The sequence below is a fragment of the Thunnus thynnus genome, chromosome 22 (assembly GCF_963924715.1).
Source record: "Thunnus thynnus chromosome 22, fThuThy2.1, whole genome shotgun sequence".
NCBI classification, from domain to species: Eukaryota; Metazoa; Chordata; class Actinopteri; order Scombriformes; family Scombridae; genus Thunnus; species Thunnus thynnus.
The window spans coordinates 2,098,716-2,124,418 of NC_089538.1; the positions used below are offsets into that span (position 1 = coordinate 2,098,716).

At 39.3% G+C, this 25,703-nt stretch overlaps 1 protein-coding gene across 1 annotated transcript in view; it reads left to right on the forward strand.

Annotated features, from left to right (window-relative positions):
- The first annotated feature begins 7,537 nt into the window (after positions 1–7,537).
- The window catches only part of adam19a (ADAM metallopeptidase domain 19a), a 196,640-nt gene continuing 178,474 nt past the window's right edge, over positions 7,538–25,703 (forward strand). The window contains exon 1 of the mRNA XM_067579934.1: positions 7,538–7,759. Coding sequence (XP_067436035.1) covers positions 7,630–7,759 — 130 coding nt within the window. The 5' untranslated portion in view covers positions 7,538–7,629. The remainder of the gene's footprint in view (positions 7,760–25,703) is intronic.

The window sequence follows — 25,703 nt, forward strand, 5'->3', positions numbered from 1 at the left end:
CTACTGTCAAATTATTAGTACAGGGGTTGTACAATAGTGGCTTTATTGTGTATTTCCATATACTGGGCACAACCTCTTCAATCATTACTGTAAATAACAAAATATAGCAGCAGATATACCCTGATACAGATAGAGCCTGACTGAATGTGCCATGAGCAGCCTTTGCTGCTCTCTTCATGAGCGGAGGAGGCAAAATATATAGTGTGATTTTTTTTTTCTTGCATGACACCTCCTGGGCTCCATACTTTCCTGATGTGTGCATGTTAATGATTTTTCATGTGTAAATCCTCCTTAATCTGACATTTATGTTGAACAATAATAATATGTTCTTTGAATATTCAGAATATTATGCACTGTGATTGTCAATGTTGACCATGGGAGTCAGGGATGGTGCAGGAGTGGGTAAATGGATCAGAGAAAAAAAAACAAGTAAAATTGAAAATGAAAACTTTATTTCCTGCTGTGTATTTGTTTTCAATCAATAATATATAAGACACAAACAATCACATGGCATCTAAAGGTTTATTCTGAAAGGTTTATGGCCCTTAAAGGCCAAGTAAATCTTATCGTCTACCTTCTCTGATATCTTTGGTTGACAGTGCTTTTCTCTCCCTGAGCCGTGTGAATGGGATGATGGATTTGGACGTGTCTGGGTCTAAGCTTTTGACCTTTCAGTGTAACAAGTGGTGCTGACAATATCCCCCAAACAGAGCTGAGCAACAACAAAAAAACAAGCCATTTGTGCCACGGCTGAGTGAACGAGCGCAATGTCCACTCTCCCACTGGCAGGATAAAGAGTCACTGAAGTGGTCTTATGGCAGAGGGGACATTTTCCAGATGAGGTGAAATAAATCCGTCTTATCCAGCACCCCCTCCTGCCAGCTAAGTCTAAATCCTTGCCATAATTCCAGAGTCAAAGAGAGTGAGCATGACACCACCATGCTGCCGTAGCAGGGGAATGGATAGACAATGACTCCGGGCTTCATCCTGGTCTGCCATCATGCTCTGACTGCTGCACATACACACATTATAGAGTAAGCAGCTCGCCAGCACATGATCTGAATCCTCTGGAGGAAACTGATAGCTTTTCTGAACTAGACCAAGCTGTGGATGTCATTTTGTCCTGGGCCAGATATGGCAGAGCAGAGGGCAGTACAGCCTGTAAGCTGATGTGAGAGTTGAAGCTGTTCAGATTGTTTGATTTTGCATAAGGCTGGGAGGAGGAGGTAGAGGGGAAAAACACCACTGAAAGAAAGGAAGATAAATTTGGAGTTGCACAAAATGTTTACATTCAGTGTTCTACAGGCGTAAGGCTCAGTCTTTGAATTAATATTGAATAGGTCCTGTAACTCTGGCAGTAACTCATGGAAAAGCAAACTGACAGATGTATTACAGTACCAAAACCTTTCTATATGCTGTACAGCTGAAGTTCATAAATAGCCAAAATGTAAAAATAGGTTAGAAGAGGCCCTATAACATGTTTAAGCAACAAAGGAGTTAACACAGAGCACCCAAAGTCCTGAAGATAATTATTTTATCAAATTATTATGTAGTGTGTGCAAGTTGTCTGATATTGTCTGATATTTAGTGTTCAAAATGTTATCTTGTTTGCACAAGATAGTTTATTGTTTGCACAAGTTATTATGTTCTCAGATTATTTTGTTCATACAAGTTAGCACAAGTTGTTATCTTGTTTGCACAAGTTATCTTGTTCATATGAGATATTAGCTTGTTTGAACAAGTTATCTTTTTTGTATCGGATATCTTGTTTGAACAAGTTGTTATCTTGTTTGCACGTAATCTTGTGCACAGACATTCCAATTTTGTGCTCACACGTTATCTTGTTTGCACAAGTTGTTATCTTGAGTGCACAAGGTACCATGTTGTTCAAGCTTTTATCCCTTTCACACAAGTTGTTATCTTGTGCACACACAATATTATCTTGGGTACATAAGATTTTTAAAAAATATTTTTTTCAGAACTTCGGGGGTTCTGTGAATTACTCATTTAGAAAATTCTTTACTCTGAGGGCTGTTATGGTCGTCTCAATCCAATAATCTAAATATTCAATGGGATCTTTGGAGGTGGGTAAATGGCAGCTAGATTGAAAATGAAACCACAAGTGGTGCCCTGCAATGTATTATTCATCCTCCATCTGATTTTCATTACTGACTTCATGCAAATTGATAAGCAATAATTCATACACATTATAACAGAGGGAGACAGCGCTGTTTTTGACATCCGACCACCCACCACTCACATCACGCCATCTCCCCCCTTTAATCCAGACAATACATCTTCCAACAGAGTTCTGATGATAGGGTATACGCCAGACAAAGATTTGCATATTTGGAATTCAAATAGAGCTCCAGCTGCTGCTGTGCATCAAGCTACAAATTAAAAGCTCATGTGGCAATTTGGCTGTTTGTTTTTTTCAGGTTTTTGAATAATGACTCTATGATAAGAATGATATTTTTACGCTGAAGCTGCAGACATCCCTCTAGTACCTCTATGAAGTGGCTATAAGTTTGCCAGATACAGTCAGTGAGCACAAGTTGTGTTTTGGTATCTATACAAGCATGATGGTATCAAACCTGGCAACCTCACTGTGACTATGTGACTCTGAGAAGCTGTACACAGTCACTACTCCTGGCTGTTTATGAACTTTGGACAGAGCCAGGTGAAGGGAAGGATGCCAACAGGACTGCGAAGTCTGCTAATCTCATTTCTTTCTAACTCCACTTTTTCAAACTAGTAGTAGTAGTCTTCAGCCCCAATTGATGCTGACTCAAGTGACATCATTTGAGGCAAGTTATCAGATTTCGCCATAGACTGTATAAAAATATGGACGTAGTTACCGTGACGTCACCCATTGGTTTCTGAAGAGCGGTTTTGAAGCTCAAAGTGAGCCGCTCCGGCCGTCGCCATCTTAGCAGTGCATGGCGCTGCCTAACTCCCAGCCAATCAAAAATAGGCAAAGAGGCGGGCTGAATGGCTGAAACAAGCCACCTAGCGGCTGGTGGACCTGTCACTCAAAGCTGCCATGTCCTTCATTATGCAGAACTTTACGGCTTAATAAAATTTAAACGGGTGAGTTATAAAAAAATTCACCCCCCGTACAGTTGTCATGAAAGGGGAAATTAGCTTTAGAGACCTAAACTGTTTTTTGTACCAGGCCGTAAACATGTTTATTTCTGCTGTAAAGTTGGGCATTTTAACATGGGGGTCTATGGGGATTGACTCACTTTTGGAGCCACCCTCGAGTGGCCATTCAAGGAACTGCAGTTTTTGGCACTTCCGCATTTTACAGCCCCAGAGGTTGCTGCTTGGATTTCACACAGCTCCCTCTGGAGACACAAAAGGCTTTATACTACTTTTTTCACATATAACACCTGTAAAAATCATCGGAGCTCCCCTTTAATGTTCAGACATTCAATTCAATTCACTTTAATGACCTCACAGTAGAATTAGGTTCTGGAACAGTCCAGTACAGAACAGTTCCATCCACATCATTGTGCATAAAAGAATCATATAACCACAATCACAGTTAACACAGTTCACATTGACTAAGGAGCCAAGGAGTTCAAGGTCCGTACTGCAGCTGGGAAAAAACGGTTTGCCCTGGACGGCAGTGATTTATACAGCTGGAACAGAAGGTGAGCTGGAGGAGTGGCGTCTGAGATGATTTTATGTTTGGTTTTGGTATGGGGATTTTAGGGATGGAAGTGGGGTGCCAATGATTTTAGATAACTTGCTGACAATCAGCTGGAGTCTTTTGTGAGTTTGGCTGTCTGAACTGTTGCACCAGACTCTTCTGGATGATGTGAAGATACTTTCAATTATGGCAGTGTAGAAGCGGAGCAGGAGGTGTTCTCTCACTCTGAATTTCTTCAGCTGACGTAGAAAGAAAAGTCTTTGTTGGGCTTTTTTGATTAAGTCCCATTTGAGTGCATTGCAGATGTGGGTGCCAAGAAATTTGAATGAGGCAGTGATGGGGTTGTAAGGGGTTTTAAAGTGTGATTTGTGGCTGACGTTAAAGATAAATTTGTGAGTTTTGGATGAATTGTTTGCTTCATTGTTCTTTGAGATGACAGCTACAATGGCTGTGTTGTCTGCTTGCTCTTTAGAGCCCTCCAGACAGGGGGCAGGATGAGGTGTTATTCACCTTGACCCTCTCTTGCCTATTCCACAGGAAGTACCACACATTCAGTGACAGATTCAGTGCTTAGTATTCATGTCTAGTAGTTTCAGGCAATTAAGAAGTGCCAAGTTGGATATATCTGAGCTTTCAGAAAAGTCAGAGTTTTCCAGTTGTAATTAGGACTTTTGATGTTGGTGTGAATGCTGTTCACAACTCGGAATCTAATAGTTACCATAACTCTGATATGACATAAATGTGGCATAACAGCATCATCAATAGATATGCTCGTTCTTCATGCAAACATGAGGTGAAATATAAATATCTATGTATAAATATATTTTCTAAATATCTATGTAACAGCACTGTATTAGAAAACTAAATTTGCTTAAGTTTCAGGGAAGAATGCTTTTATATATAATGAGTGCTGCTTTAAGACAAATTTTATTTAATAATGACATTTTTTATTTCTTGTTTTTTAAGCATTTTTTTATGAGGAAACTTTTATTTTTCAAAAAAATAATTTATGGAGTTTTGTTGTTATTTGCGACCAAAACGAACATGACTCTCAGACGAGTCACACTGCATCCGCTGAACAAAGACATGTGAAGGCATTAATGAAATCCACGCCTTGTTTTCTGGAGCGCCAAGTCAAGTGAAACACATTCCTAACGTAACCGGATGGTAGTTCATATTGACTTCAAAATAAAAGTTTCAGACGTATATACACATATACACACACACACACACACATGCATGCAAAAAACAAACAAACATATTTTAATGTCCATAACTACAAAAATCAGCTACTGTGTTTAAGTAGGTTCACACCCAGCAACACCATTATCAATTAAATGAAACATTAACTATTACTTATATAATAAAGCACTTTAATATTACAGCTGATGGTATTTCAGTGCCCTCTGGTGTCTTTAGCTGAAGACCTGCAGCTGTGGTTGGCAGCAGCTATTGGCAGCAGGCATGACAGCTGCAGGTTATCAGGCTGATTAGCTTTCTGATAAATAGGCAAGGAAACAGGTGTTTACTCTGTTCAGCTTCGCAGTGAGGTTACAAGAAAACACACTGAAATGACAGAAAGTACGCATAGCAAAATGAAACTGCTTACTTTTGAGCTCAACATTAATTTTGTGCGCATGAAACTTGTTGGCTGGATGAAAGAATAAGAAAACCTGTGTGTATCTAGCCTTTGGCCCCAGCATGTCCTGTCTGAAATGGATATTTGAATCTTTTTCCAGCAGTGATGATAATAGAGAAAAATTGTAATCTTAGAATCTCCATCATTTGGCACTTGGAATTCAAGGTTTCTGTTCAAGGATAAGCATCCACTGAACATGTTTTGGCTGTGTTTTGTACTCTTCTGAATTCCACACAGAGTTGAGCTTTTCAAAGCACCCTGAGTCACATTTCATCTGTCTGGAAATGAATGGACTACATTTGAATACCTGTATGATATTGGAGTCCTTCAAATGTATGTGATCTTGTTAAGTTATTATGAGAAAATACAGTTCATTCATCAGGGCAAGCAAAAAGCTATAAAAACCCTAAACATCAAATCAAACGTAATGTTCATTTTTAAATTGTATCTTCACAGAAAGCATAGATTGATTTTTAAAGGCTGAAGGTAGGCTGAGCTATTCTGTGTGTTACGTGAGGTCATTGTACTCTTTGCCCAAGAATGATAAAAGTGTTCATTTGTCCCACCCTGGCAGGTTCAACAAAACTAACAGGAGAGTGAGGAGGATGTCGAACACAGTATACATACTCCAACACACTCCTGATTCTGCAGCCTGCTATAAGAAAAGCTCTAATCCACTGTGTGGGTGTACTATGGATGTGTACTGTGCAGGGCCGTTTAAAGGTCATGCTCGTGGTACATTTATGTGGTGTATTTACTTGTTGGTTGCAAGCTGTGATATCGGAGCTTTGGTAGTTTTCTTCTGAGCAGCTACGTCGATAAACTACATTAATAAACAAAAATGTTAATCCTACAACATTTTTGGTGAGAATCATCCCACACAGGTCAATAGTTAAGTTATATCACAAGAACACTTCATAAATGCATACATTGCCATTGTATACTGTTTTTGCAGTAAGTATAAAATAACTCAGTTTTGTATGGTACAAACAGGAAGTGACACAACTTCACAAAGAGGATGTAAAATATTTTTCCAAGTATATAATAATGGATGCTCTTCGTTTTCTCAGGTGTTCCTGGAGCAGTCAGCGTCCCAACAACAACTCTTTGCCCTGCTGTACCTAAACAGGTAAATCTGGTCATGTCTTTTGGTTTACATACTCAGTTTGCACAGAATTGGTATGTAGTGCGAAATTGGGGCACAGCTGGTCTGTAGCCCACCGTATTTATGCATGAAAATCGAAAGCTACACTTGCATCTATAACTTATTTGACCTAAAACTGTGGCTGATAAAAAGGAGTTAGTGGCAGATATGCGGTACCTACTGTCCCCAGTGGCTGGTTGACCACAAATTCAATTTGGTTATGATAGGTCTTTTAAACTTCACATAGAAGTGTGATATTTAATGTTTCCTTTAGGTTTTGTCTTCTGTTTTTCAGTATTTTCAGAGTTTCTGTTTCTAAAAATGTTTTGTGCAAAGAAGATGAGTGGTGGGTAGTGCTGACTGCCTGATTGCTGATGTGTGCTCTGTGTGTGGTTCACAAATTTTCAAGTCTCTCTTACAACAGCAGTCAGGTTAAACATTCAAATTAATATTGAAACATGTTTTTCTTGCTGTAATCATTCCTCCTGTTCATACTGACCATTAGAAGATCCCTTCATAATCCACTTACAATGGAAGTGATGGAGGGTAAAATCCACAGTCCTCCTTCTGAGCAAAAATGTATTTAAAAGTTTATCTGAAGCTAATCTGAAGCTTCAGCGTCCAAATGAGTCAAATCAAGTAGATATCTTTCAACATTACAGTCTTTTTAGTGCCAAAGTCCCTCTTTTTGTGACTATACTTCCACCGCAGCTCAACAGGGAAACACAAAGAGGGAATTTGATGCTAAAATGACTGTAAATGTGGCAGATATCCACTTGATATGACTAACTCAGACTGCTGAACCTCAGATTAAATTTTAAATGCATTTTTGCACTAAATCACTGCGTGACCACACTGTGGATTTTGGCCTCCATCACTTACATTGAAAGCACATTTGAAGGGGATCTTTTATTTCCAGTATGAACAGGAAGAATGATTACAGTGAGGAAAACCTCTTTCACTGTTGATAACAACCTGACTGTTGTTTTAAGACACACCTGAAAAATAGCGGACACGTCCTTTAATAGTGTATGCGTTGATACGGTCATGGGACTTGTATTTTGATGGTTCAGACAGGAAGTGTAGTATTTTACTCTGCCGTGTTTGACGCTCGGAGGAGTCAGAGAGGGAGTCAGAGTTGAACAACGGCGAGGAAAGGGAGGACAGTCGGCGGTACCGAGGGTCATAGGGATGTACAGTAAACACAGGCAGAAAAATGCCCAAATATCACCGGCAAAATGGGGACATTTGCTCGTGTTTGTTCTTTTTCTGTTGCTGAGTGGCACACTGGACAGAGCCAGCGGGGACACCGGAGGACAAGGTACAGAAAAGCGCGGACACACTGTAAAACTTCTTTTAGCATCTACCAGTTGCGTGTTGTGGCGGCATAGAGAAACATGTATGAGGGGTTTAAAGTGTGTCAGTCAATAGAACGGGTTGTAATTGAGGCGGGAGAGGTTTTGGTGTGAAAGCACCGAAACTTTTCTTGGAGTAATTAGTCGTTTTGTGAAGAAGAGGGCTGCGTAAGCCAAATTTCATTTAAAAATCTGGCAATTTAATGCCGCGTCGCTTATCAGGCGAAAGCGCAAGACACTCATAACCTACAAGAGCTTAACTAAATAGCTGTGATTCATTGTACAGTCTGTCACAGGCTGCACCCAAAATACCATATGAAACACAATGAATAACCTTATAATATCATTTCTACTTCTATCACGCTTCTGTGGTTTCTCCCTCAGCTGCCCCCTCCTCTAATTGTGAGGAGGTGGGGTGCCAGGGGGGGAACAAGGTGAAAGAATCATCAAAGTTTGCAGTATAGGGTTATGGCTTTCATGCCGAAATTAGCAGAAGACTTGACTTGTTGTAAGAACAAAGAGTAGCATGTGTTGTAACATGTTAACATTTGCTTTTGTGCAACGCAGTGTTAAATCACAAGAATTGTCTAACGTGTTTCGGGTGAGCGTCTCAATGTTCTCAAAGGCACGCATCAAAGCGAGCGGCTTTCCGTTAACAACATCCTTTATAAAAGATTTATTATAGAAGTTTGTGAAGTTTTGTATTGTAGAAGATCAAAAGTTTCAACTCAACCAATCTGACATGTTGTATAGATGTTGAAAATAGTTTTTTTTCCCAGCCAAACTAGAGAATCAGCTCTGTCCGCGTTGTCCATAAAAGGCAGTTTAGAGAAATGCTGGAGTACAGCTGAGTAGCCTAGTTTTCAGCCAATTATGTCACAGAAAGTCAAGTAGTTTTTGTGTGAAACCACCACGATGATTTCATTATTAGATTTCATTCTTCTCTGCTCAGGGTATCGCTTGTCCAGGCTGTGCGTTATATTTGAAATGACATAAAATGAACTCTAAGAAGTTGTATTGAACGTATCGAGCCCCCTTCCCACTCTCAGCAAGCCACATAGAGGTCAATTTGTGTGGTAGTGGCTGGTATGAAGATGATCACTCTGTTCAGTCATGTGGACTGAGATACCCAAAGGCAAAGTAGGACTTAAACAATAACCCCTATTCAAAAAAAGATGTTCCGAGTTAATGTAGTTAACAAGCCGTGTGTGTGTGTGTGTGTGTGTGTGTGTGTGTGTGTGTGTGTGTGTGTGTGTGTGTGTGTGTGTGTGCTCGGCTGCTGCTGCATGAACTTCAGCACACAGTTTGTTTTCAGCTTTGCGCCGTCAGATGAAATCCAATGGAATGACTTCATTAGAGATGGTTCAGCCAAAGCAGTAAACAAAATGTGAGATTTATAACAGACTTGTTTAGTGAGGGCAGAGTTTATCTTCAGCTCCCAGACACTGAAGACATGACATATGTATAACATGCTTTCCTCCACCGCACAAACAATCAGTCAATAGACAGAAAATGATCATCACTAAGTCATTTATGAGGCATAAATATGGAACATGCACTGATTCCAGCTTCTTAAATGTGAGGATTTTGCCCTTTTTTACAGTATTTTTTTTATTATCAGTGTACAGTAACTTTCAAAAATTATGAAGGGCATTTCCACACTTTTCTCACATCTTATAGACTAAATGAAAGTAAAAACTTAAACTGCAACTAATGATTGTTTTGATTATCCATTAATTTGTCAATTATTTTCTCCATTTTTTTTTTCTTAAAAATGACTCTAAACAATTAATCAACTATCAAAATAGTTGCTGATTAATTTAATCTTTGGCAACTAATTGACTAATTATTGCAGCTCTAAAACAGATACATTAATAATGACATTTTTTACAGTGTTGCTTTCCCCAAAACATCAGTTCCAGTGAGTCAGAAGATGAAACAATAACAGACATCTGTTATTATGACTTAAGCCATATTTGCTTTTAGAGGCTGATCCTGGTAATTAGAATAAAAACCTGATATTGAAATGACAGTCAATGCTAATTTTTTCACATTAAAAATGTTAAGTATTAGCCAGAGCCTTTATGTACCTACACTGCAGAAAGAAGCAGATTATTTTATAGAATTCTTTCTTTCTGATACATATATTTGATCATGTTTTTAGTAAAAGTCTTCCTGTATACTCAGCACTTCTTCCATGTTGATTTTTTTCTTGATAAATTCAGTATAATACACATTTCTACAACATTAACTCCATCAGTACATCAGTCATGCCGTGTTTCTACTACTGTGCCAATTCCTGTCACTTTGCAGTTCTTTTTTTTTTTCATTGTCAAGATATCATCAAGGGCACTCAACACTTCCTGCTCAGATGTTTTCACATTAAAAGCCTTCCAGTGGCTTAAAAGGCTTAAACCCTCCTGTTCCCTCTTAGCTTTAATGTGAAATATATGCAGGAAGTGTTTGAGGGTCATTGATGGTACACAGCATTTGTCTCATTTACATTATGAATCTCTCACCATGCTTGTCATTTGTTTGTTTAGCCAGCATCACATCTTTATTTGTAGCATTGTTAGCGCACGCTAGCATCATCATCATGTTTTTATTGGCTACAGTAACACATTCTGTGTTAAATCAAGATGAACAAGTATTTAATTTTAGTTCCTGTTTATTTAATTCTGAATTTCTTTAACCGAGATAATGCTCTTGCTGACATCAGTGATGTCATGGGTTAAATCAATGCGGGAGGGGTGGGTTTGTATTTAGTTGTTTTTCTTGAGTAGTATTTGTTTGATTTGTACTTAATTTTCTTGGCAGATGGTGAGAATGATAGTGTTTGTATGGACAATGTTACTGATATACATTGTGAGTTACCTGTTGTGTGTGAGTTAAGTTTGATTTAGTCGGCTGTTTACATGTGTACTTTTTGTTATGCGGCGTATAAATTACTGTTACTACTTCTTCATGAGTCCTTTAACAAGTCTCTAAGTCTGCCTCCTATCACATTTCAAGCCACTGTGGTCAGAATTCCCTACAGTTGGAAATAATCAGTGAATGCAAACAGTATTTGTGTTTAAAAAGAGAACACAATAGCAGCACATGGGTGACTCAGACTCTGTTGTTGTATTGGTGGAATTAGTGCTGTGGAAATGTTCATTGTACCATAATAAGTATTATAGTTCCGGTAACCCCACCCTTTCTCATTGTGTCTTTTTTACCAGGTCAGACCAAATGTTATTATCAAAGATGACTAAAACAGCAAATAGAAAGTTCAGTTCCTCAGTATTTGGACAGCAACACTTTTTCATTTTGCCAAGCTGGTTTGTCTCTAGAGAGCAGCACAGATACTGGCTACTAAGCAGTTTATTTGTGCTATTGTTTTATTTAATATATAATATACATGTCCCACACTTGTGTCCCACTGCTGGAAACGGGCAGCCAGTCCAACAGATGAGGATTGTGCTTTTTTTCCTCTCTGCTCCCCAACCAGTTCACGCTTCTTTTTTTTTGTCACTCCATCACTTTGTATCAGCATGTTCCTCTGCAGCATGGTGTCAACTAGTAATGCACCACTTAATTGGCTGCTGATCATAACTGGCCAAAAAACCCCGCTCTAAATAGAGCAGTGATAATTGGCCGTTCCTCTGTTCCAACCGCCTGCTCAAAGAATACTCTCCAAAAACACAATACGGACATCAGGGAAGTGGTGATTGTCTGCCATTAAAACTGTGAGCTGATTTGCTGCAGTCAGCAGAAGTACAGTCGCATCATCACATCATCAATCTGCCAACAGTTCACAATAAAGTGGCACAGTGAAAAGCTTAGCTAGTGCTGTCAGGGTACCTTCACCTCTGTCGTATAGAGCCCCACTGACACTGGACTGCTGAGGCTGATGCCCATGTTAATACTCAACATTTATTATCAGTTAATCTGTATTTTTTATTCATTGATTTAGTCTCTCTATCTCTATGTATAGATTAGGGGTGTGCCCAAATACAAATACATTATTCTGCAAAGCACACATAGTGGGTTTTATACTAATATTTGTTTCATACAAATATTTAAAAAGTTATTTGTTGGGAGTGTTCCCCAGAGATAAAGCTGGGCTACTGACACATGCAAAGTGCTTCCAAGGGACTCTCCATAACCTGTTTTTCCCCTTCTCCTTTCAAGGAAGTTAGGTTGTAAAAAATAGGCAATAAATGAAAAGTGCAAAGCAATAATTGGCTTTGAGGTTCTTCCCTATATGTTACACGGTGTGCTGTCTCTGTGTTATGGGTGTATAGGTGGAGGTCTGTCTGCAATGAGGTGATGAGTAAAGTTTTAGCTCAGTAGTCAGCGCAGTCGTCTATGATCTGGGAGACTCCAGTTCAAGACCTGGTGTGGGGACCTCCTTTGTAAGGTAGTTTGTTCATGAGCACTTTAATTTTCTAAAATTAAAAGTGTAATAAAAACAAAAACAGGACTTTTAAGCTTATTTCCACTTTTATTCGAATACAAATACAGATACAAATAATTTTGCTGCCTCAACAAATACAGATACAAATACAAATACCGGGCCCTCTGCACATCCCTAGTATAGATACAGTATATTGTCAAAAAAGATGAATGTCCATCACAATTTCCAAGAACCCATTATCACACCTTCAAATTGTTTTGTCCAATCAGCAGTCCAGTTTGCAATGATGTAAAACAGAGAAAGGCAGCCAATCCCTTCATTTGACAAGCTAAAAGTAGTGAATGTTTGCTTGATAAATTACTTGAACGATCATTCAATTATTCAAATAGTCAGCGATTCTTTTTCTGCAGATCTACTAATCGATTAATTGACTAATCGTTTCAGCACTATTTGAGCTGTTATATGTTTTTTTTGAGAAATGCATGATATAAACAAAGATTTTTGATGAGGATGCTTTCAGTTTGGTTGTTAATGAAATGTGGCCAACATATGTGACATTTTACAGTGTAGAAATAAACTTGTCAGAGCTCTCTGGTGGACAAACCTGTGATGACGACACTGTTTTTAAATGACCTCAAACATATCTGCAATTTCATACTACAACTGCAGATACGATACCTGAGTTTTTTGAGTCAATGATTTGTCATTTTGTCTACAAAATCTCAGACAATAGTGAAAAATGAAAAGTAAAAAAAAAATCCCACAGCCCAAGCTGTATCTTAAAATGTTTTGTTTTGTCTGATCAAAAGTCCAAAACCTAAAGATAATGAATTTACCATCACAGAAGACAAAGAAAGCTATAAAACCCTCCCATTTGAGAAGCTGGTAAGGGCACATGTAAGGTATGTAATATAACGTAAATGTATTTTTTTGTTTATTTGAGTATCAAAATAGTTGCTGATTCATTTTCTGTTGATTGACTGATTGATCAATAGACTAATCGCTGCAGCTCTTAAGAAGACAAATCAGAATCATAGACTGTATATAAAGATGGACGTCATTAAAGCTCCCCAGAAGCTAAAACATCTGGATCGACCTCTGGTGGCTGGCTGCAGTATAGGTCATAAGTCCCGCCCCCTCCATGTTAGTGGATGGGACATGAGCCAAACGAAAAAATAAAAGTACATGTCAAATACATTTTTCCTAAAGATAGTTTCTGTCATTTCAGGTAGTTCTTATCACGCTGATGTTTGTCCAAGTGCTCATTTTTCTTATAAGTTTGTTTTTAATTAGTTATTTGATGATATAGAAAGGCGGTCTAATGTCATGATTGACAGCTGTGACAACCGCTCTCAAACCTCCGTCAGCCTGTGGAAGACGCCCCCCTCAGCTGTTCCGCGGGCTGTTATCCCGCCACCTGACTCTACTGCGCAGAGTCTGTCTCCAAATGACGTCACACAAGCAAGATGGCCGCTCCCGTAAAGGAGATATTTTGGCTTCACTTTTCCATCGCGGTAGGAAGCAGAGACACGTCGTCCATATTTATATACAGTCTATGAGTTTACTCGGTGTCATAGACAGATGAAATACTGAGGTTAAACACCCTCATAGTTGTTACTCTGCTATGATTTATCATCTCATTAACAGTCTGCAATAGAATGACAATCAGATGAGTCAGTATTATAACTGAATGCACCAATAAATAACACTTTTTTTGTTAAAGTAATTAAAATGACAAAGACATCTTTGTAGACTGATCAAGTAGACGGTCAGTATAATGTTGAATAACTGCAGCTATATTGTCTGTTTAATCTGCTAGACATGATAATAAGAGGAAAGGCTTGCTCTGAAACAGTTTTTGTGGAGCTCATCATCCATTTAAAACTTATTCTCTGGATATCATTCCTCTTCTGTTGCTGCACAGCTTACTGTACTCTCCCCTGAGAAACAACCATTTAATGAACAGCAGAGGTTATGATAGTTCACAGTATCGCAAGATGAAAACATTTTCGTCTACATTATGAGATTTGACTCGCCCGATCATGCTCACATATCTCTCGCTGCTTGTTAACTGTGGCGCGCTGTAACTCTCGGGCTCCCGTGCGTGCCAGGATGTAGAAGCTGGGATCAGCTGTGGAGGCTGAGGATGTTTTTAGGGCCCGTTATCTCCATCATGATTATATCATGTAGAGATAACAAGTGGTGCCTATATTTAGATTTTTAAGCCTGCCATCCTGTGACAATGATGTAATTACAATGTAGTTCTGACATAAACATTATTTTCTTTGTAATAATAACTAAAGAGATAATCTGAGCTTGTAAAAGTCACTTTCATCAATCATTTTTTTACACTTTGAGAGAAAGATCAGAACAGAAATGCAAGGTCAGTAAGAAGTAATACACCTACACTAATATTAATAGTATGGAATGACCACCATCTGCACTCTCATGATGAGATACATAAGTGGTGACCAAAACAATTCATCTTGATGAATTAAGTTCAGATTGCAACCAACTAATGTCTTCCACTCGGCCTTCATTAGCAACCATAACTTTGTGCTGGCCACGCCACAGGCTGATATATAAAAAAAACATTTTTATTTTGAAAATTTCTGTGAAACCCTTTGCAAATAAAATGTAAAAGACACATAAGCATGACTGAATACAAATGAAGTCCAGCATCACTGCAGTAGGAAAGGCTGATTAATCAAATTTTATTTTCAATTACAATTTTGGCTTCAAACGATTAAGATAATTGAGATAAAACGAGTATTGTGCAGCATTCTCAGGGATGAGACACACAGAGCAGAGAGCAGAACTCTTCCTTACTGTGTGAATGTGTCTGAATTTAACTAACAGACAAATGTCCAGCAGTGGAAACTGACTTACTGACACATCTGCAGGTTACTTTGTTTTAGTTTCAGTCAGACTCTGATTCTGTCATTTTAGATACCAGGATGCTTCGCTCCTTTCATCCAGCTGCTCAGATCCGTGCGTTCTCTGTCTGCAGTCTGTTATTGTGCACATGCTTACTGTAAAAATCTGATGAGAAATCATTGTTCTTCAGAGAGTCCAACCTACCTGTGGAAATGATGAATGATCATTTTAGTATTGATCGCTCTCAACGCTACATGCATCTTAACAATCACGGTTAGATGATCTCAATTATTTTGGTCTAATTTTTTTTATTTTTATTTTTTTATTGATACCATGGTCTGGGTGAATACTCTTATCTGATTGGCCAGCAGGTGTGCGTTAAAAGTGTTCATTGCACACAGCTCAAGTTAAATCACAGTTCTAAATTCATCCGCTACCCAACCTGTAACCATAGCAACATTAAAGATTAAAGAGCACAACTGTCAAAGCTTACGCGTTATGAAGTTTTGAACATAATTATTTTATTTCATTTACATTTATTTTTTTTTAAATTTTCAGTTGAACTATATTTAAAGTTCAAGGAAATCCACTGTTAATAAAAATTGTTTTTTTAAAGTACAATAAATGCATGATGCTTCCAAGGTAATTGTGTTAAATAATGGTGATCTCAACATTGATCAGAGTAATGGTGAATATGATTTTTGCCATAATAGAGCAGCCTTACTGTGCAGGAGAGACTGACCAGCAGTCAGTTGGAACTCTTGTACTCTTTACATGGACAGTCTGCACAGATAGCTGAGAGGATCGACTCAAGGACTCTTCACAAAAAAATCACAATTCGGTTTTGTTCCGCTCTCTCTCTCTCGTAGCCCTCAGCTAATGCATTTTAAAATCTCTCTCTCTCTCTAGTATTATCAAGCAAGATCTGTGCAACCCTCTTCACAGAGAACCGAGCTCACACGAATTCCCACTTCTCTGTTTCTTTTGTCAACACAACCGCTGCTTTGTGTTTGTTGTGTTCTGGTCAAGTACATGCCGACTACTTAAGCCTCACCCACAAATTTAACTGACTGACGCATTCTTTTGAAATCTTGAGCGTTTCTTGCCTGGAGGTAGATACAGTACATCTCAGTGGGCAGCGTGTTTTTTTGTTGTTTTTTTTGCCTTCACAGAACTGACAAGAGTTTTAATTCACTCTGAGTGTTTATTTTGGCCCAGTTAGACAAACGTGTGGGTGCAGTTTACACTGTTTGGATGTGTTTGAGTTCTTTTTGAGTGGCGTGCTCAGTCTGTCTCAGATGTGTTTGAAAGATTTTTTGGATTTCTGCAACCTCGGCGACATCCTGCACAAACATCATGAAACATTTAGAGTAGATGGTTGATTAAAAGTGCTGACATCCTGTTGTGACATCATGACCTGATGTTGAGGATTGTAACCTCATTCATGCCGCCTACTGTCATCACCATGCTCTGCACCCTCCCTGATCACTCTCATTGTCAGTTTTCTCACACTCACTCAATCTCAGACATGTCATCAAAAGGTTAAAAAAACCTCCTCCAAACTCCTAATGCACTTTTGCTCTGCTGGGACTCAGATAAACTCCTTGCTCAGCAGTTTTCCTCTACAATATCTGCCTGCAACACGGCCCATTTACCAGGCGCAGAGAGCAGCCTGCCGAGGGCCTGCGCTCCACATGCTTTTGCAATGCAAGGCCTGTTCTCGGAAACCCAGAGGAATCCGTACGGGATGATTTGAGAGCTGTTGAAAAGCGTGGGCTGTTATTTCCGCGGGGGGGGGGGGGGAGGCAAAGCAAAGACTCACAGCGCAAGTCGGCAGAAACTGTTTGTGCCTCGACCTCTAAACAGGCAAACTTTCATTAGCGACGCGTTCCCCGACAATGCCCAGCTCACCTTTTCTCACCGCCTCATTTTTTCCAACTGCAAACACCAGGCCCGGCGTGATGGAGAGGTTGCACCCTCCAAGAATATTTTGTTTGATATCTAACAAGATTGCGTGGTTGTTATTTGTAACACCCACAGCAACACTGTGTGCAAGGTCCTCTCCGGTCTGCTGTGTGGGCTTCGTTTAGTCATTATTCATTTTGCAAGTGTTATGTTTATGCTCTGAGGGTGCATGGTGTGTAGGTGAGGGGGCTGCCAGAGCGAGCTCTATTTCTGAGAGCTTCCTGTTCCAGTCTAATGTTATCAGTGTCTGTGCCAGGATGGAGTCTAGTTCACTTCTACAGCAACATGTGAAGTTTGTAACCTGGTTTATGATGGACTGAGAAAAGATCCCGTCTTAAGCAACAGTTAACTCAGCTGCCTCCTCTGTGAGAGCAGAATGTCAGACGCTATATAAATGATTCCAGAGAATGTCACTACTGTTTAGTTTTATATTATAAACTACTGTATATTCTATATTATACATTTCTCAATCTTTTTGCAATGAATTTAATAAGTAATTAAAGTTTTTTAATTTTTTTAAAGTTTAGTTTATTTTCTGTTGTTTTTAAAGAGTAATTTAATACTAAAACCCACATTTTTCAAAATAATGGATCAGGGCGTGATACTTAACCATGATGGATCAGCTGATATAACAGGATCATGTCTGTATTGCACTTCATGTATATTTAGAGTGATGGTGTGAGAGACTTCAGACTATTTTATTTGTGACAATCACTGTGAGCTATGTTCTTGTGTTTAACATGTAATTAACACGTTGAGTATTGACATGCCCGTAGTGTGAAATGGGTGTAAACTGACGTGCATCACGCTTCATGCAGCTGCCAATGTGTGTCGCACTTAATGACTTAAAATGATAATCCTTAAAGTCCCCCTTCACTCAAAAATGTGTTTTTCTCCTTGTTCCTTCCGTTGGATGTTTGGGCTTCACCGTGCAGAGTTTGAAACTCGGAAGCTGTTTATACGTTCTTCTGCTGAAGGAGGAAAGTTTCTCTAAATTGCAGTGAAAATCTGATTTTAAGTGGTGGGGGGTCTATGAAGCGGATGTGTGACATCACAACTAGTTAGTTACAAGTAGCATTCCACTTAAACCAGTGTGATGTGGGAACATGAAGCCTCGCTGAGGATGGACTTTACAGTGAAGCAGGAGACATCTCGTGTTCAGCAGTTCACCTCCTGAAATGAAATATATTTGTTTATTCAAAGATTCTGAATTTTTATAAGAGGGAGAAGAAATAGATGGAATTGTCAGGTTTTTAATGAGGTTTTTTTTTTAATGTGAAAACTTAAAAGAAAGATAAAATGTAAAAATGACTCCAAGTAGAGTAGAGTATTTCTTATATATCTTACAACATGTCTTTAACATTTTTATGAAGTCAATCTACATTTTTGCTGCTGTTAATGGTTGGCATTTTTTCTGCAATAGCCATTCAATGCACTTAATCTCAGTAATTAGCGCTCTATATAGTAGTTTTTATTTATGTTTTTAAAAAAAATTTTTTGGGCATTTTATATTTTTAGACAGGAAAAAAATGGAACGACTTGCAACAAGGTTCTCTGCTGTTATGTGGCCACTACAGCAGGCTACTCACACATATTCATATATAGATTCATTTGTGTTATTTTGAACACAATCAACGCACCCCAAAGTACCATACAGTTTGAATTTCGGATAAAAAGTGCCAGCCATATTATTGACTAACTAAGTAAAGTCGGTCCAGTTCTGCAGGTAAATTCAATATATAAAAGTGACCACTTCCTGTGCACCAGAGGATTTCTCCTGATGTTCTGTATGCATTTATCAAGGGACATACTCTAATAAATGGTAAGTACAGTGTAGCCTGACAGCTTCTATGTAGAATCAGTGGACATTGGATTTGATGGTGACCTGCTTACATTTTTTGTTGTTTTGTGAAATGTTTTGTGAATTTTCCCACATCAAAAGTTAGAAAATAACCGCTCAAACCCTATGAATGCTTTTGTTGTTTTCCTCCTTGAAAACGGTTTTTCATGACACCAGGAAACTACTAGTCTAACGTAGGTGTTCCGAACACGTTTGAATGACTGCTGTGTCGTGTTACTCGGCGATGAAGATGAGCAAAATCCACACTTATTTATATGTAAATGTTACAGCTTTTCAGGAATCGTAGGAATAATTTTCAGCGTATCATTGGATCCGGTTATTATTCTGTCACACACACACACACATTCTAAAGGTGTCTCACTCATTCTGCTAGGTGTGAGAGAAGGTGAACGGCACCTCTAACAATCATCAGCGTAGAGATAGGAAACCACTTTCCCCTCGGAAAGCACTCTGACTGATGTGTCCCTCCGCTACGAATTTGTGGAAAAGCAAGGAAGGAAGGGAAGCAAAGTCCTTCGCTGAGTGCCTCATTAAGATGAGGACGAGCTTAGGAATACTTGAAGTGAGAGGGAGAGGGTGATAAAGAGCGAGGTGAAGAGATGAAGTCTGTGGGGATTTGCGGATATAGGAAATATAAGAGTAAGCTGTTTATATGGGATTGGGCTGCAATGGCACTCCAACACTTATGTAGAGAGTACTAGTTCATCACTGCCTGGTCCAACTGCCTGCATCTGTCACAGGGCCCTAGGAGTTTTTTTTTTTTTTTTAAATGTTCTGTCCCTTGGTTTGGGCCAAATCAGCTTGGCAGGTGTTACTTTGCTGTACTTTACCGTTTTGGACTGCCTCCACTGTGTTAGAGCTGTTTTCTTTCGTAAATCTGAAGCACTTTTTGAAAACAGATAAAGCATAAATCTCACCTGTGTTGTTTGTCCAAGATTGTTTTTTAGTGCGACTGGTCTCATTACTGACCCTTGTAGCCCCAGGGGGAAAAAACACACCCACAAAGCTGTGGTTCTCAACCGTAGTTGCAGTGGGTGTTTGCCCCCCCCCATTGGCCACATTGGGCAGTAACATCATTCCGTCGGGAAATGGAAATGCTATGATTAGCTTCAACTAGCCTCCTTGAGGACTGAGATTGATCACCTCCGTGAAGAGCACATGTTGACTGTGTTCATCTGGGTAGCATGTTTGTGCCGGCTGGGCCAGGTGTTTCCATTTGCATACCTGTATGGAACATGTTTGGGGCTTTACTTGGATTTATGCTTAATCTGAAGTGTTTTCAATCAGCATGCAGTTCCTTGTTGATGATTGGCTCCTGGTAGGTGTGATCAGCTGACCCTTTGTCCAGGGAACACAATGTTGATTTTGCTTTATCAGTTTTTCAGTGGATGGTGTTTGAAGGTTAAACAGCACCAAATGATAAACATTGTACAAAGAATCTGCAGGTTTTTACCTGGTTTTACATTGATCCTCTAGGTGGCCTTATGGTGTAAATGGTAAATGGACTGTACTTGTATAGCGTCTTTCTAGTCTTCCGAACATTCAAAGTGCTTTTACACTGCGAATCACATTCACCCATTCACACACATTCATATGCTGAATGGGTACAGGAGCTACCACGCAAGGTCCCACCCTGCCCATCAGAGGAAACTAACCATTCACACACATTCACACACTGATGGCACAGCCATCAGGAGCAATTTGGGATTAAGTATTTTGCCCAAGGAGACATCGGCATGTGGACTGGAGGAGCCGGGAATCGAACCACTTACTGTTGTAAGTTGTCCACCAAACTACTGTGTTGCAATAGTGGTGACCTTACTTATTTTCTTCCTCTGTGTGGACTAAACAGAGGTTTATTACCCAAAATGGGTAATAATGGTAATGGTAATGGGAATAGATCAGGCGGAGAACACAATAGACCAACTTTAAGAAGGACTGTGGTACTTTGGGTCATTTGGGCTAACGATATTCCTTTGATTTTGTCTGTTGAAGGTCAGTCAGTGCCCCAAAATCCCAAAAGTACAGAATGATTGACATGCTTGAACTATAGTGACCAGTGTTCTTTTTTGAGGAATATCTGGAATTTCAGTTGGGCTTTGTTGCTTTACACTCTTATACATTGACTGGTGGTATCTCAAGTTCATAATAAAACAACACAATTAAGTGAATCTGCATCATTAAAATTACCCCGCTCAGTTAAACTGCCCAAGAGCAAAGAACGAGCATACACAGGAGGAAAAAACAGAGGCGGAGGCAGTAAAACTAGCCAATAGGAGTGCAGACGCATTTGATTGGCAGCAGAATCAACCAACTGAAGGCCGTAAAGTGCTTCTATGGTTCAACCTTAGTTTAGTCTCTGGTGAAGTTTCTGTCTAGATTTAAACCATTTAATTTATTAATTCCTTATCATTTTAATTGATACATATGTCAATTGATACATACATATGCGGTTCTTGAGAAATAATAAGTAATCAACCTGTTCCGCATAGGCACATTTTGAACGGGCACTGCACTAGTATTAGTAAAACTCAGTAGCAGGCATGGGCTAGTGAAACAGAGGAGAACCTTAAAATTGGCAGGACTCTATTCTTATCAACATTTACCATCTTCCTACCATCTTCCTTGTGACAGATCTTAATCCAGAGATGACATTTTCGTTGTATTTCTCAGTCCTACTTTTTCCATCGGTTGTTCAGTATCAAACTCCAATTTAAGACATTTCTGCTGCATTTAAACATTCAATTGGGTTCAATTTGTCAGCCATCAGTCATCAACATCCTCTCCCATCACCCTACATGCCTCCCAATTTTTGTTTTACCATCATTTTTCCTCCCAAAACTCTCTTCCCTCTTTTTATAGTTATAAATGTGTATGAAATTCCCTTCAACACAAGCCTACATTACTCCTCAGCAAAAGTATAATTCCTTTTTTTTTTTTTTTTTTTTTTTACTGAAACTGCTTTAAATCCATTTTGCATTAGTAATTTGTCTGATACCCCAGACACAAAGTGAACAACATACAGTAGACTTTATCATTAAGATTAAGATCATTAATTTTTTATGAAATCGCAGACGGAGAAAGACTGCCTTTATACTGAGGTGCCCAGCAAAGTGAATGTGAGTGCGTTGCTCTTTTGGAATAGTTGAACAGTAATTTAGCTTTTAAATGAGAATAGCGCTTTGGGAAAACAGCCATAACCTGACAGTACAGCAGCATATTCTGGAGGCATTACTTACACATGTTGATAGCGTAAGTGATGTATTCAAGGGGAACTATTGATTTGTATAAAGCTTTTACAGCTTGATGTGGGCTGAAGCAGTGTAATTGGTAGATATACTGTGACTATGTGTCCCACCCTACTCCATATAGTGCTTGTGAAAATAATGAAAGTTGAAGACAAAAATGTAGGTCAGATGTAGCACTGAAGAACATTGACATTTTTAACCTGACTTTAAAGGTAGTGAAAGTTGGGAAAAGTGGTATCCTCTGGAGTTTGTCAGATGATCAGAATCAGATGACCTGATAGGCCGAGAGGGTCAGTCAGAGATGTACTCTGGTCTTCAGCTGTTGAGAGATTTCTAGACCAGCAGCAGTAGTTTAAACTCTTTTCTATGATGCACTGGAAGCTAGTGCAGAGACTGCCCTTCCCTGCCAAGAGTTGAACATAGAAAGGAGTCCCCTCAGCCAACTGGTCCTGAGGCTGACTGACCTTTCATCTTCTGACATCACAAACCCCAGCCAGCCTCGGAGCAGTTATACTATCACTCAAAAGATTAGACCTAACCAAATTATAACTAAAGAGGTTTGGAAGAATTTGGCCCTAAACAGACAGTATAATATGGCAGACTACCTAACCACAGTAACTGATGAGAACCTGAGAGAGACATTGACAAACTGACTTAGTGACCATAGTCTGGCGAAAGAGAAGGTCAGACCTGGCTGCCCAGAAGAGGACAGGCTGTGTTGTCATTGTGATGAGGGAGCTCTGTAGAGACACAATTACACTTTCTAACAGAATGTCAGAACTACAGAAATATTAGGGAGGAATTCTTTCCAAAATTTGAAAAAAAAAATTGCCCTGAATTCCGAAGTCTGACAGAAAGGGAGAAATGAGCCTTCTTTCTTGGGGAAAAGAAAGAATGTGCAGTGTTGGCTGCTAAATATGTCACTTCCTGCCACAACAAGAGAGACAACCAGTAGGACAGACATATAGAGAGACATTTATAAATATACTTGTACTTACTGCCACCATCTCCTGTTGTTATTTATAGACTAATAGCTGTCTTGTATTATATCTACTATTAACATCTCTTTATTTTACTTTAATATCTCTCTATTTTATTGTGTTATCAATAGATTTTCTTTTGATATCAATAGAATAATGGTTGTATTATCCCTACTAACATCTCTCTATTTGATTATCAGTAGATTAACACTCGCATTGTTTTTGTTTGTCTTGCATTGTTAAATTGTATCAATACTAACTTGATTATATTATATGAATTATATTACTTGTTACGTGATTATATGAATATATTACTAATATTGTTAGTCACATTATTTATGTTGATTTCATTCCTTAACATTGTCTTTCATGATTGTAATTGTACTTTGGCAACACATGTCAAATGTCACGCCAATAAAGCCTGTTGAACTGAATTGAATTGAATTGAATGTAACTGGATTGAATCCAGTAGCCGTGTGAATAAACTGAAATTGCCTCAGAGGTTTTTGGGGAGACCTGAGAAAAGTTTGTTCCAGTAGTGTAGCCTGCTGGAATAGAAAGTGTGGACATGTTTCTCTAAGTCACGTGTGGACATGAATTTTCTTTCCTCTATGGTCTTATAAAGGCTAGAATACACCATCAATGAATGGCGCGCGTCAAAACAACCACCCCTATTATTTTCTATGTACAACCCCCACAACAGAGGTGGCTTGGCGCCTGTCGGCACTTGCTGACACGCCTCCCTGCGACACATCATGCCACCGTCCTATTTCCAGCCTCGCCGCCCCTGAAAAAACATTTTTTTTTTAGAGAAAAAGCTGTTTTGTACTTTGATACAATGTTGGCCCAACTACAGATGTTATTTACTAGTTTGTTGCTTTCTTTTCACTGAAGTTTTAACAGTTTCACTTGTGCCTGTATCTACAAGGCAAAAAATAATTAATTGTTGGTTGATCTGCTGCTTTTAAAACATAATCTCACTGCTCACATTATTATTTTTCCTAGTTATTCATCAAAAATAGACAACTATAATAGGCAAGTCATTCATGGCATTTCATCGTCCCGTGTCCTGTTTCAGGACCTTGTTAATGAGAGGAGTGATGGATAAATGAGAGCAGCACTGAGTGCTTTTATTAATTCAAATATCAAGCCACATCATCCTATAATCATGACCTGATTATTCCTGCTGTTTTCTGACTCTCATCATGTTTATTACTTTTCAATATCTTGCCTTTTTAGATAAGAGTTCCTGCACAATGATGATGAATAATTCATGATGATGATGATTCAAATGCTGAAGCAGCTGGGCAGTAAAAACAGAACCCACTAAAAGCAAAGTTAAACTTGAAAACTCATTTAAATATCTATTTCAAACATCAAATATAAAGACACCCTCACAGACTGTTACACAACAAGGACTTGTTATGAAAGACTGGGACAGTTGCTGATTGGATAGGACAAGGGAGTTAGATGAGTGGTCCTCGCTGCGACTGTTGTCATTCTACCAGCCCTCTTGGCTCACGCTTCACAAGACAAAGATTTCAAAAACGACTTCCTACTTTGTGCAGGATTTTTTTCTTTTAATGAGGCTGTTGGCTGCATTAGAAGTAAGTGTCCTCAGTGCCCAGTGAAAAGGAAGCAGCTCTACTAGCATACATCCTGCACTACCGGTAGCTTTTAGTACTTTGTGCTGTTGGAGTTGTGAAGACAATACATATGAACGGGTTTGAGAAAACTGACACCCCCTCCCTGTCGCTTTGTTTAACTTTCTCTCCTTGTTGCTGTCCTACAAACTTTCCACCACCATCCTCAGTTTCACAAAAAAGTCCCCAAAGTGGGTTAAGGCAAAAAAAAAAAAAAAGGCATTATCCATTCACATTCAGTCTGGTGTTGGATGGCAGGAAAAGCGAATATGCTGTGCCATCTCAGTTCTCTGTAGCTCCACACTGGGCATTAACCCCTGGGGAGAGAAGATGGAGAAGAAGAAGAAGAAGGGATTGAGCGCTTGAGTGGGACTGGGCATGCAGGATATGAAACAGTAAAACTGTGGCAATTCAAACAGGCCACAGTTGTCATTACAGGCGGCGTCTGCAGAGACAGCACAGAGATAGATGGTAATAGGCCAAACAGAGGTGGGTTTGAATCCGATAACATAAACCAGCTGATTGCCCCCCCCCCCTCCATTGAAATTACCCACTTTATCGCTTCCCTTTTTTTTGTCTCCTTAGAGAGCCTTCTCCACTCCCTTTACAAAGTGAATCCACACAGTCATTTCTCAGAAAGATAAAGTATTTGCTGTGTATTATTCCTCCCCTCTCTCTGCCCACCCCTCTTCTTCCTCCTCTCTGTATCTTTCAGCCTCTGGAGTAGCTGTCAGATATAGATCACGCCTCTCATTGTTTTTCCTCAGCAACCTGCAGTGATAGCTTGCCGGGCGAGTGCCAGGTGTGAAGCCTTGCGAGCGCGAATCCTCCGGCTTTCTCTCTCTCTCTCTTGATGCCGGCTGAGAGTCCCTCAGGGTCCGCGAAGGGAAAGAGAGAGTAAATAAAAAAATAAATAAGATGAGTGTAAAAGGTGTGT